Source organism: Microtus pennsylvanicus, chromosome 2, assembly GCF_037038515.1.
Source record: "Microtus pennsylvanicus isolate mMicPen1 chromosome 2, mMicPen1.hap1, whole genome shotgun sequence".
In the NCBI taxonomy this organism is placed as follows: Eukaryota; Metazoa; Chordata; class Mammalia; order Rodentia; family Cricetidae; genus Microtus; species Microtus pennsylvanicus.
In genome coordinates, this window is record NC_134580.1 from 131,062,082 (window position 1) to 131,076,352 (window position 14,271).

Below are 14,271 nucleotides of genomic sequence, written 5' to 3' on the forward strand. Positions count from 1 at the left end.
TCTTAGTATGTTTTGCTGATTCCTCTCTGTTTTCCTAATTTTTTCTTTTATGGGGTGCAGGGAACTGAACCTGGGCCCTCTAGAAGAGCAGCCAGTGCTCCATTGCTGAACCTTCCCCCCAGTCCCTGTTTTCCTAATTTCAAATAACAGTTGCTTTAGGAGTCGTTCACTGTAACTTTCCCCCTCTGGGTGTACTTATTCTCTAAGACATTTTTTCTGGTCCCTTGGCTTAAAATATTTTTATTTTGAGACTCTCCAAGTCCACACTCCACTCGACTTGTCTCCTGAACCGATGCCTGTGGAGAAGGAGGCCGTGGGCCTCATTCACTTGAGTATTTAATAGCGGTCTCCCACTTCACACACCCCAGATGGGGCTCTTGATATTTCTACTCACGCTGTTCAAGGAATCTTCTTTGTGTGGAATAATGGCAGCTGTGTTGCAGTTGCTTGGGCCAGCTCTCTGTGACGTGACTCTTCTCTCCTACTTCATAGCCAAAGCTTTGTCAACCCCGCTTTCAGAATCCTCGAAGAGCCCAGTTCCCTCTCACTGTTTCCACAAGGATCCTGATCCAAGACCTCGCCATTTTGTCCTGGATTGCTGTGGTAGCTGCTCACTGGGCTTTCTGCTTATGGCCTTCCCCACCATTCTCTAAAGACCAGTGGTTCTGCTGAGACCTAAGCCATAAGTTGTCTCTTCAATTCTCAGAAACTTCCAGTAGAGCAATCACCTTCACCTCAGCCACCCTGGCCTCTACATCGTCCCTTAAACTTGCCTGACATTTTCTCACTTTAGAACGTGTCCACCCGGTTCCCCTCCCCCTGAATCAGTTCTCCAGGCTTCGTCCCTTTGTTCTTTCAGAACTTCACACATGAGCACACATGCATGTGCACACACAAAACCCTCATTATCTCTCTAGTTGCCCGATCTGCAATTCCACAAAAGGCACAACACACACACACACACACACACACACACACACACCTCGAATTTCAGGTCCTGACCTCCTGATTTTCTCAACAGTTACTACTACACAAATACCTACTATGATGATTTTGCTCATTGTATGTCACCCGATTTTAATATAAGTTCTTTGAAAACTGAGAGATTTTTGTTTGGTTTTCATTTTATTACACTTTTAGGGGTGTGCATTCCTGTGTCATAATGTGTGTAGAGGTCAGAGGACAACTCAGTTCTCTCCTTTCACCATGGAGGTTCCAAGAATCAAACTCGGGCTTGTCAGCCTTGGCAGCACCGACTTTTGCCCACTGAACCATCTTGCTGCCCCTAGATCAGAGCTTCATCTGGTTTGTTTATAGCTGTACTGCAAGAGCATTCAGTGCAAAGTTGGTATTTAATAAATATTCACTGAGCTAAGAAAATACTTTTTAACTTATGTCTCTCCTCTGTTTAGAACTCTCTAACGATTCCCAAAACAGAGTTCTTAAACTCATTGGTCTCAAGAACCCTTTATACCCACAAAAAAGCACTGAAGACCCTAACAAGTTTTTGTTATCTGGTGTGTGTGTGTGTGTGTGTGATTTAAGATGATACTGTGGGGCTCTGGGCTAACTCAACAGTGGAACATTCACCTAACCTATGAGGCCCTGGACCTAGTCTCTAGCACCACAAAAAATTAATATCTGAATAAGCAATCATAACCACAAGTCTGTAAACACAAACAAACTCTGTAATAATTTCCTAAATAAAACATAGTAAGACGACTGGCATTATTTACACTTTTAAAAATCTGTTAAAAATCTGGCTTAAGGGGCTGGAGAGATGGCTCAGTGGTTAAGAGCACTGACTGCTCTTCCAGAAGACCTGGGTTCTATTCCCAGCACCCACATGGCAGCTCACAGCTGTCTGAAAATGCAGTTCCATGAGATCTGACACCTTCACACCAATGCACATAAAATAGTTAAATAAATCATTAAAAATTTAAAAAAAAAATCTGGCTTAATAGGAGCTAACTGTATTTCCATGCCTGCCCCCATATTGAATCTATGATGACAAGCTAAGAACCTTCTAGAAAAGTACAAAGTACACAGCACTCTCACGAGAAACTGAGAATCCAAACATTCATACACAGCTGTGCCTTTGTGGTCCCCCTCCCCACCTACATGGCCAGTTCCTGCTGGTCACTCGCGCCAGGCTCGCCTCCCGCCACCTTTAGACGGTTCATTTCCTCCCTCTCCTCTGTTCTCTTCTCTCTCAAGACACATATTGTGCTAGTCACTTGCTGTCTGTATCTTCCTCCAGACAGGCTCCACACCCAAATAATCTTCATTTTCCCAGTCCCTCCTGCAGTGTCTGGGAGTCGAATTCTACACAGTAAATGCATGTTAAATGAAGAAATGAGAGGGAAAGAAGGAGGAGAGGGGTCTTGTAAACGAAGACTGCTCATTCGTTTTCCGGCCATGCAGACCCAAATAATCTCACAGAAACTATATTAATTACAACATTGTTTGGCTAATAGCTTAGGTGTATTCTTAGCTCTCCCTTATGTCTTAAAGTATTCATCTATGTATCTCCATGAGACTGGCCTACCAGTAAGGTTGCAGCATCTGTCTCCTTCAGCAGCTACACGGTGTCTCCTTGACTCCACCTGCTTTCTCTCTATATCTCTGTTCAGATTTTCCGCTTGACTTTACTGTGCTAAGCCAAAACAAATTCATTAGCCAATAAAATCAACAGATATACAGAAGGACATCCACATAAGGGTCTTCTCTCCCTGTAGCAACAGAAAACAGTATTTCTGCATAAGAATCCAGATTTCAGAGAAGGAAATATGATGTGATCAAGAGCATTACACACACAAAATCTTATAATAAAATCATATCTTGTACAATAAGTACATACTAAGTTGATTATTTTTAAAGGTTACATTGGGCATGGTGGCCCATGCCTTTAATCTTAGCACTTTGGAGGAAGAGGCAGGCAGATCTCTGTGAGTTCAAGACCAGACTGATTCACATAGTGAGTTCCAGGTCATGCAGATATACATAGAAAGACCTAGTCTAAAAAAAAAATTATTGTTCAGAGGATATGGCTCAGTTGGTAGAACGCTTGCCTAACAAGCACAAAGTCCTGGGTTCGATCCCTAGCACTATCTAAACCTGATACAGGAGTGCAAACCTGTAATCCTAGTACTCTGAGGAAATGAAGATCATCCTAACTACATAGTGAAATTGAGGCCAGGCTGGGCTACACGTGACCCTGGCTCAAGGAAAAAAAAATCAACCATTTCAAAATTTTCCCCAACACTTAGTTGACCACATTGATCATAAAGTGAATCTGAACCATTATGTGGTCTTTTATTTATAAAGTATAGGTGACAGGCAGGTGGGGGAGGAGCGTTGCGACAGACACGACACCAGTCTCATTTTACAAAGAAGGAACACAAGGCTCAGAAGATGAGGTGACTTGCCCTAAGGCACACTGAAATCAGCCACCTGGCTGGGGCTTGAATCCAGGCATCAGGCTTGAAATGAAGTTACCTTTTCTTTATCCCATATCTGCCTTGGTTGTGAGAGCCTGAGAAGTCAAGCGTTCCAGTGAATACATAAGCGATTACTCCGGAGCCTTCTAAGCCAGCTCTGGTTTGTGTACCATCTTTGCTATAGCTCTACCTTGCTCTTGCTAATGAGACCATCTTAGGGACCCATCGTATGCACCCATTTGCTCTTCTGTTCTAATTTAAGACCTAGTCTACTTTAAATCATTTGTCTGCTCCTATGTGTAGGTGCACGGGAGTACAAGTGCCCACAGAAAACAGAGGCTCTCCCGTACGCCCGCACCCCTGAACTGAAATTATAGGCGGTTGTGAGCCACCTAACGGGAACGCTGGAAACCAAGCCCTGGTCCCCTGTAAGAACAGCACAGGCGCTTTCAGCCACTGAGCCATCTCTCCAGCCTGCATCCTTTCGCTCCCATTTGGCTTCTTGCCGTTGATCCACTGCCATTCCCACTCTTCACCCCTTCATCACGCAGAACATTCAGTTTGGGATCATCAGTAGCAGCAGTTCATGGGCATTTGTCTTAAACAAAGGAAGTCGGCCCCTTTCCTTCCCTGGGTGTTTCATTTTCTCCTGGAACACAGTCCTCCCAAACCTTCCCAACATGAGCAATTCATTCTCTTCCTTCAGTGTTTCTGCAATGCTTTGGTTTCCTCTCTGCCATAACTTACATAACCTTGTGTTTTTTTCTTTCTTTCTATCTCCTCCCTAGGTTGTAAGTTGCTATTCACCAGTCTTCAACCTCCTTGCACTCCTAAAACTGCCAACTCCTCCTCTCTCTTGGAAACCCTCCTCCTTTCCCCACGCCTCGGTTGAGATCCTGATGTTTAGCTCTTTGGGAGGGCGTGGGTGTATAGGGTAAATGTGTGGAGGAGGCTGCACTTTCTCATACGGGCACCTTGACTGGCAGAGATTGACATCAAGATGTCTCCCCCAATCACATCTCCACTTTGTTTATTTATTCTGAGACAGGGTCCCTCGCTAGCACTCACTATTTTAGCTAGACTGGCTGGTGGATGGGCCTGCGATCTACCTCTTTCTATGCCCCCACAGTCCCCGTGCTGAGGTTGCAGACACACGACCGACTTTTTACACAGATGCAATGGGTCTGAACTCAGGTCTCATGCTTGTATGGCAAACACTTTGTCTGTTGAGCCATCTCCCCCAAACCCAGCCCTATTTCAGTCTTTTTTTTTTATCACTCCGGACTCTTGTATAGACTCTTCTGTATGTCTTCAGATGGGGCCTCCGACCTTTGCTCTTCTCTGCTCCCCTCCTCCAGCGTCACCTGCCACACTTACCTGAAAGGTAACAAAACATCCCTTCTTCTCAACTCGTTCCTATGCCCATCCCACACCAGTCTCTAGAACCCTGACTCCCAGCTCCTTGTCACCTCCCCAAGCTAGTCCTCCTCATGAGGACTCCAGTCCTGTGCCGACACCGCCGTTCATCTTCTGCATTGGCCATCTCCCCACACTCTTTTCCCTCCTCCTCTGCCGATGCCCTTTGCCATGCCCTATCCCCTGCCATCCTAGCAAACAAAGTGTGTTTTGAGACCAGGTAGCTCCAGCTGCACGCTTATGAATCATATATGTCTGGCAAACTCATTCAGAGCATCCTCTTTATCCTAAATTGGTTTACAATAACAACCTGTTTCACGGGGCTTGTCTGCGAGGACTGGGGAGATACATACAATTCCTACAATTCAACTCAGTGCCTGGTGTGTAGTAGGCGTTCAGTAAACTATTGCTGTGGCCTGTGCCCTTTTGTGGGGGACTACTGAAGTTCTCTCCCAATCTTTTTGCCATTCTTTACCTTGGGAGGGGACTAACACGAGACATTTATTAAATGCCAAGGAGCAGCTGTATACAGCAGCAAGTACAACATCTTACAAAAGTGAGATGAACCAATGCTTGGAAGGAGGTCTGTTCCTAACACACTTGCTCCATACCTTTAAACTACCAATCCACCATAATTTATACATTATCCTGCTCAGGAAAACCTCTAGTCACCCCCTCCATATGGGAAGAGCCCAGAGTAACAATCCCAGCACTCACCACCTGACATCTCTCTCTTCCTGGCAGTTCTCTGTAGGAACGCTACAGGGACCCACAGGTACTCCACAGAAACTGCCCCGACCCCATTCTGTACCCTCCACTCCTCGCCTTTCCTTCAGGGCCTTGCTAAAGCCTCACCTCCTTCCACGTAACTTTTCTCAGGCCCCCTTGAGCCTGAACCCCAAGAATCTTTTCTGATACTCGATAGGTAGTGCCCCGTTTTTCCGTGCTTACATTTTCTTACTAGGTGTGACCCTCTGCAATATACACCTCCGCTCATGGGTCTTCCTTTTTGCTTTCGTAGCCCCAGTAGCCCAGGGTACCAGGTGTAGGAGGTGATCCATCAATGTGGGACACATAGGGAATGGGAGATGCTCCCTCAAAGGAGAGAGCTTCCCAGGGTTGTCCCCCAACCCCATTTAAGCACTGCCCAGGTCTGTTCTTTCAGCTTCTCAGCACCATTCCTCGAGGAAAGTCCCTGAGACCCCCTTCTCCGATGCCAAGCATTTCTTTGGCTCTTTCTTTTCAACCCAGATTGTCTCCCCAGCCCTTTCTTCTCCAGGGTCGCTCCTCAGCCCTTCTCCAGGGCTAGCCAAGGGCTGCAGACCCCAGGCCCGGCCGGGCCACCCCAGGGCCAGCATTATTTATCTGGCCTCTTCGCCCTCCCTCGGGGTTGCCCTCTTTGCACCTGGCGCCTCGAGCTAGCGCCTCCCGCAGCCCCGCCGCCGCCGCCCGCAGGTCCCGCTCGGGCGCTGCCCCCGCGCCCCCGGCCGCCCCTCGCCGGGGCGGGGCGCGCGGAGGCGGGGGCGCGCGGCGGCCGAGGCGGCGGCGGCGGCGGCGAAGGCAGGCGGGCCGGGCGCGCGTCCGCGGCGCCGTGACTCGGCTGCTCCGCAGCGGCTGCAGCAGGAGGACCCGGCCGGAGCCGCCGCCGCCGCCGCCGCCATCGCAGCCGGGCGGCTGGGCCCCCGCCGCCGGGATGCCGAGGAGCCGGGGCGGCTGCGCTGCGCCGGTCCAGGCCGCGCGCTCTAGCGCCTGGCGGGCCCCGGGGCGGCTGCTGCCACTGCTGCCCGCGCTCTGCTGCCTCGCGGCGGCGGCGGGGGCCGGGAAGCCGGCCGGGGCGGACGCGCCCTTCGCCGGGCAGGTGGGCGAGCGCGGGGCCGGGGCCGGGGTGCCGGGTGGGGGTTGGGGGGCGGCACCGGCCGGGCCTCTTTGGGGGTGGGGGGCTGGCGCCGGGTCAGCACTAGAGCCGGGCGGGGCCCGCGGGCCGGGTTCTGTTCAGCACCGCGGACAGGGGCGGCGGGCGGGGGCGGAGCGGAGGGTCGGGATGGCCGCGGTGGCGCCGGGGCGTGTGGCCTGCAAGGCTGTGAGTGAGGGAAACCGTACAACGCCTCGGAGTAAATAGTAAGCGCAGCCAGTGTGTTGTGGGCTGGAGAAGAAGCCGAGGATGTTGGAGCTGGAGAAGGGAGAGGGAGGAGGGCGAGGACCGACCGGATCGCTGTCTTGGTGACTGGAGGGCCGTCGGGATAGACTAGATCGGCATGGCCCCACTAGGCAGAACTGAGGCCAACTGACAGTGGGGATGGGGGGTTGCAAGAAAGCACATTTCGGCCCAATGCAGGAAGTTTGTAACAATTGGAGGTGCTCAGCCAGCCCAGAAGGCGGTGAGCTGCTCATCACTGGCATGTGAAGTCGGAGCTCCAAGAGGGGATTGGACGGATGCATGCATAATGCCTGCATGGATACACGCATAATAATAGTCGTGCACTATGGGCCAGGCTTCGCGCTACATTTGACAGGAATTAGCTCATTTCATCCAGGTATGTATTTTGTGAGCTAGCTGTAGCACCTGTCCCCATTTTACAGATGAGGATACAGACCCTGAGGGTTTAAGTAATTTGCCCAAGGTCACAGAACTAGTGAGTTGGCTCTTCTGGTCTTGTTTAAGCCAGGACATTATATCACATGGGGTCGGGAGCAGTCGCACTAATTTCTCTGCTCTCTCCCAACTTCTAATAAATAATGTTGAAATAGAGTTAACGTTGCTGGAGGAAATTAGTGGTAGCCTGAATTATCCTGAGAGGAGTGGTTAAGCAGGCATTCTGTTAAGAAGAATCTGCCAGAACAGCAATTTTTTTAACGGGGCAAGAGACTCCAGGGATCATAAATTCTCTGAAATTTTCTGCTAATTTGTGTTTCTATGTGAAAAATGTATGGTTTTTCTTAGAGAGAAGCTCTAGATTTTTTCAGACTCTCCAAAGATGATGTATTTTTTAAAAAATTAGAATGTGTTAAAGAATTCTTTGCCCCAGCTGATAGTTGGCCTCCTAAGTGTTTATAATTGTTACCTGAGTTTCAATGAAAACTTTCTCTAGTTTGTTTGTGGGTTTAACTCTGCCACACATCATGATTCATGGGTTTCCACTGGAGCAAAAGTAAGATTCTTCCAGACTTCCTGAATGTGAGCAGGGTGAGCCAGAAGAGCCCCCATCCTGGAGATTAGGGTGTGTGTGCTCTTAGCTGACCTTGGTCCCTGGAGGTCTTGTGACTTTCATCCATCTTCTCGACTGTCATCATCTCTGAGAGATGAGGCTGAATGAGCTCAAGTCGGAGCCCTTCTTCTGCCTGTGGCATTTTGCACATTAAGAGAAGACAGTTTGCTTAGATGTGTCAGGATTTGAAGAGAAGGTTATGTTTACTTGGTGCTTATCCTTCCCGGCCTTACAGGCTTCAATTCTTCCTCTCTCACACCCTTGTCAGTGTTCAACTTAAGCTCTCCCATCAAGGTGAGCCACCTCCGAGAACAGTCCCATTTATCCCGGGTCACGTTTGCTGTTCTCTGTGGCTATCAGGAGGAGTTCACTCTCAACCTGACCGCTGTCTCCAGATGTGGCATCCTTTCATAGAGACAGGGTAATTTCTGCTTTGATTTCGGGTCCTGTTGCCTCTCGTCCTTTTGTCAGATGTTCTGATCTACACACATCAGGCCACCGCCTTCGGGAAGCGATGCACAAAGCACCTGGTCTAGCCTGGAGCACAGCACCGTGTGGGGGTTATTTCTACCTGACCGCATCGACTCGCAGTTCTCCACACGGATGTCCAGCTGCCATTTTGCTCTGCTTCCCCCCTTGGCATAGCATTTCCCTGCCTGAAAGGGTTTAATAAGTGCTTCAGTCCTGGAGTTTTCTCTTTGCTCTACTTTTTCTGAATCACTTATAAAAAATTAAGTCAGACAGGTCCCAGCGTGGTCGCTTGGGGCCCCTTGCGCTCCTTATCCCCTTCCGTTCTGAGCCGTGACTGGCTGTTCCCGTCTGGTCTTTCCTATCCCTAAGTGTGTTCTCAGGCGTTGATGAGAACATGGCTGTTCCGGACCATTTAAAACATCTATCGAAAACTTTTAGAAATCATGGAGATAATTTGCACCTAACTACCCCTTCACTAGTGGGTGACATGACTGGAAATGTATAGAAATGTCATTGCTTTCCAGCCCACAGATAATGTTGCTCACTCCTCTTGAGGCCCTTGGAGTCCAGCCCCTCCCTATCTCCCCATTAGCAAGCCATCTTTCCCACCCTTCATAGATAATGCATCCTGACTCCAGATAAGCTTGCCTCTTGTTTACCCTAAGACAGGCTGCCAGGGTTCCCTGGACGTGGTCACGTGCTGTTCACTGCTGTACCTCCACCCATTCGTCAGAAATCTTTCCTGAAGGATTTGGCTCACAACGGCCTCTCTAGGAAACCCCCTCCCTCCTCCCAGCATCATTTATTACTCTCAGGGGAACATTTAGGGGAACATCCCCAGCCAGTGTGTCATTTAATTTTTGAAAATACTTACACATTGTTTGAGAAGAAAAAGATTGTGGATCTTGGTCAAGCTTCTTCCCAACCAAAATCTAACACAATCATCAATCTTAAATATTTACCATTAAGTACTGTGTTCTTTATGTTCAAGGGTTATATTGAAATAGGCACCTATAGCACATGGGTTTCAAGGTCCCTTTAAACACCTTTTCTGGGGAATAGAGGGAGCACTTAGCTGGTACAGTGCTTGCTGTGCAAGCATGAGACCCGAGTTCGAACTCCAGCACCCGTGTAGAAAGCCTGGGGGAGCACTCATTTGTTACCCCAACTCTGGGGAGGAGAAAACAGGGTCCCTGGGGCTCAATAGTCTGCCTATGCTAATTGGTGAGCCTCAGGTTCCACGGAGAGACCCTGTCTCAAAGGAAAAAACAAATACAAAAAACAAAGACAAGATGGATGGCTCATGAGGAACAACGCCTGAGATTTATCCATGGCTTCCACGTGCACATCTAACACAGAGAGAGGAGGGGTACCACACACACATACTCACTTGCACATCTAACACACACAGAGAGAAGTACCACACACACATACTCACATGCACATCACACACACACACACAGAGGTACCACACACACATACTCACAAGCACATCTAACACACACAGAGAGAAGTACCACACACACATATTCACTTGCACATCACACACACACACAGAGAAGTACCACACACACATACTCACAAGCACATCTAACACACACGCGCACGCACACACACAGAGGTACCATACACACAATACTCATGCACACACAAACACACACACACAGAGGTACCATACACACAATACTCATGCACACACACAGAAAAAGAGAGAGAGAGAGAGAGGTACCACACATACATACTCACATGCGCACTCACAAATAAAGATCTTCTTGGAGGAATGCATCGTGTGACTTCCTGGCCTGGACCTGGAGTCTACTCCTGTAGTAGTAAGCAGTAGTGTCAGAACTCACCCTTGAGTTCTCTCACACCTTCTTAGGTGGAATGTCATCCAATAATGGTGACCTACAGGGAAGAGGGACTGAGAGAGGTGCCGTCACCGTAGCAATCACCAAGTAAACACACCGCCGATCTTACTCCTTCAATTGTCTTAAATGAAGGGTTCAAGGACACAAACTTTGATTGCCAATGATTCAGACCAGAACTGGTCCCTGGCCTCCTGGCTTCTAAATTGAAAGTGTTTTTCTTTACAGTCTTCGACTTTTGATTTCATATCTCTGGTCTTTCATTACCAAGGCAAGAAGAGGAAAAAAAAGATTCAATCTGTTTTTGCTTTCGCTTTCTTGAGTGTTTCTTTTGTACTTTGATTGTGGGGTGAGGGAGGGTTGCTACCAAGTCTCTAATTGGATCCTTGCCTTTGCTTTATTTTAAGCATCCCTGTGTCTTAGTGCAAGCTGGGGAGAATCTCCATCTACGTGTTTGTCCTTCCTAGGTATGATTTGAGAAAAATCAGAGTAGACAAAAATTTTAAGCCACTGAGCGCAGGCCACATGAGTAAGCGTGACTCCGAGACTCAGGATGTAATGGAGTCCTGCCCAGGAGGCTGGTTTTGAGTGATGTGCTCTGAGAGAATGGAGAGCTCTCTCTGGTTAGCGCCTGCAGTCAAGGAAGTGAAGAGCCCTGGATGAGTCGGGCTGAGATAGCCCTGTGAGGAAGCACTGACAAATTCCCAGGTCCCCCATGCTTTCAATATCACTGTAGCCTCCGATACATCCCGCTCTTGTCTGGGGAAAGAGAGGCCATTAGACGTTCTCTCTGTCCTATGCCTTCTTGTGTTACTGCGGATTTTCCTGGTGTCCTAACAGCCTCTGGATGTGTAAGGAGCATCAAACTTTCCAGTCCCTGTCACATATGTGTGATCCTGGCAATGGCCTCATGACGTAGCCAAGAAAGCCGTGCTCACTTCATGGATGAGTAAACAGTGGCTCAGAGAGATGACAGGGCTTCCTGTCAGCTTCTCCAGGGACCCGCCCACAGCTAACAAACAAGGTGGAGACCAGAGCTGGAGTCTCTGTCCTTGTGCTCAGCACTTGCCCCCATCTTCCCCGTGCACCAAACTGCCCCGGCCCGTGATTACTGAGGCCGCCATTTTCCACTTGTCCCACACCAGACCTTGAAAGGTGATAGTTTGAAAATCAGTAAATTATACTGCTGGAAGTAAACCTGAATTGTATCAAGAAACTCGTGGTAGGAATCGCTTAGCCTTGTAGATAATATAGAACTGTGTGAACCCCTAATGAGGAAACAACTAAAACCATCATTTCCACCCTCACCCCACCCCCACCCCGTGCCCAGCACTGTGTCAAACACCTAAGCTGAGAAATTCTTTTACTCTTCTTGTCTGAGTTCCCCAACCATATTCTTCGGACAATACTTGGTACCCAAGTATTCAGCAGTTCTCTTGAAGAATACAGTGTGTGTGTGTGTGTGTGTGTGTGTGTGTGTGTGTGTATTTATATATCTTATTTTTGAGAAAGGGCCTTGCTGCGGAGCCCAGATTGCTCTTGAACTCAGAGCCTCAGCCTCTCCAGTGCTGGGATAACACTCAGCTTTGTACTAGAGGCAAAAAATCAGGCATAGTCAAGCCCTAAGAAGGGAGGGCATGAGATGGCCCAGCTGAGCTCGGAGCAGTCAAAGGATGCTTCAGGAGAAATGGCAACTGAGATGAAATCAGATGGAGGAAAAGAGAGGAGAGTGGTGGGCCAGCAATCCAGCCAGAGAAAACCGGGAACCATGGCTTTCCCTGAGTTCGTGGCATGTTTAGGAAACACTGGAGAACTGGATATATCTGGGGCATAGAGTTACTCGCTTGTTTCCAGTCAGAGTGGAAGGAGATGAGGCTGGGAAGGGAAACTGAGCAGAAGGTAAGATTGGCTTTCGCCCAGAGGCCAAGGGGCCTCATTAAAGGCAGAGTGGAGAAGTGGCCTGTTTGGAGGCTGTGAGGAGGCTGAGGGGCCCGGATGCACTTGCCCCTGAGCTGCTCTCTGAGTGCTGGTAGTAGTTCCAAGAGTTGTATGCACACTTACTTAACGGGACTTAGGCCTGAGGGCCAGTGGCAGGGAACGGCATATGACTAGAGCTATGAACTCTGGCCCTGCCTCCACCATTGCTGAGGGGTTTTGCTTTTTCATTTGTTTGTGTGCAATGCTAGAGTTCGAACCCAGGGCCTCAGGCTTGGTGCATGTTATGATGTACCCTGAGCTATTCCTCAGCCCTGCACAGAGGTTTTAGAGCCAATCATTCTTTCCCTGGACTCCAGGACTCATTTCACTCAAGTTCTGATAAGTCTTACAGCGCAAGATTTTTCAAAAATCAACTTTGATCTATGCTTTAATAATATGTACAACAATAGCAAAGTCATGCGTAGTAAATGTGTGTGTTGGGGGAGGGGCTTGGGTATCGACGTACCCATAAGCACATAAATAGATGACATTTTATGAAAGGTTATGCATATAGTTCTAAAAAGGTGGAGAAAAACAGACATTGTTATTCAACTTTTGCTGGCGATGAATACTTTTTCAACTCAGTGGTGCACACAAGCAGTTAGTGTTTCCAGAGCATGAGAGTTCTCTTGCCTTTTCTCTCCCCACCAGCCCCAGGCGGTACCTGTACACACGGACATTCTGCATCTACTTCTCTACACCGCTATCTTAGCCTAAGCTTCTTATTTAACTTTAAAGCCTCCCCGCCTGGGCAGCCCCTTGCCCACTTCTAATCCTTTCTGAAGGAGTCAGGGGATGTTTGAAAAATGAATCTATATGGCTCTAGCTGTGTATAGTGGCACACACCTTTAAACCTCACTTGAGAGGCAGAGACAGGCAGATCTCTCTTCATAGCAAGTCCCAGGCCAGCAGGGGTTACATAGTTAAACCCTTTCTCAAACAAAACAAAACAAAAACCTCTATGAGATCTGTGCATAAAGCCAATACAGGGGCGGGGTGTGTGTCATAGTTGGTAGAGTGTTCATGTGGTATGCATGAAGCCCCGGGTCCTGTCCCTGTCACCACGTAGTCTCCATGGTGTGGCACACACCTGAAATCCCAGCACTTGAGAAGTGGAGGCAGAAGGATCAAGAAGTTCTAAGTCATCTTCATGTAGTTTGAGGCCAGCCTGGACTATGAAGACCCGGTCCCCCCACAACCTCCCCCAACAGGCTGGCGAGATGGTTGGGCGGGTAAAGGACTGTGCTGTCTGATGACGCACGCTTAAGGACGTGAGTGTGATCCTCAGAACTTACACAAAAGTCAAAAGAGAATGCCACAAAGTTGTCCTGTGATGGCCACACCTGTACCATGGTGTGTGTGTGTGTGTGTGTGTGTGTGTGTGCGTGCGTGCGTGCTTGCATGCATGCACGCACACGCACACAGAGGGGTGAGGGTGGAAAGGAGAAATAATAAAAATTGCTAAATACATTTTTAATAAGTAAAACCAATACAGCACAAAGTATAGCCTGTTCCACGCTATCCTACAAACAAGGCTTGGGAAACCTGTCATCCCTGCCGACCTCTTCCCCATGTGCTCATGGTGAGGCGTGAGCAGATATGAAAACAGTAAACAGTTCGTTGCATTTCTGGACGATAATTTCCTGATGTCTGTTTTACATTTTTTATATCTTTCTGAATGCTTAAACTCTTTAGCAATAATGAAATGTTTAATGCACTCCAATCAGAGCACATTGTTTCCACCCTCCTCTTGCTCAAATGACTTCTAAGACAATGGCTAACCCATTACCACTAAACAGCTACTAATTTTTTCAAAGATTTATTTATGTTTATTTCCTATGTATTGCCTGCATGGATGACTCTGTATACCACAGGCACCCAGTGCCCACAGTAGTC

The 14,271-nt window shown here is 48.4% G+C and overlaps 1 protein-coding gene across 2 annotated transcripts in view; it reads left to right on the plus strand.

The window, feature by feature from the left end:
• The first annotated feature begins 6,381 nt into the window (after positions 1 to 6,381).
• The window catches only part of Mmp24 (matrix metallopeptidase 24), a 45,232-nt gene continuing 37,342 nt past the window's right edge, over positions 6,382 to 14,271 (plus strand). The window contains exon 1 of one of the 2 annotated variants that reach the window (XM_075962683.1): positions 6,382 to 6,714. In XM_075962683.1, the coding sequence (XP_075818798.1) occupies positions 6,550 to 6,714 (165 nt within the window). In that variant the 5' untranslated portion in view covers positions 6,382 to 6,549. The remainder of the gene's footprint in view (positions 6,715 to 14,271) is intronic. The other variant, XM_075962682.1, reaches the window with a different exon arrangement.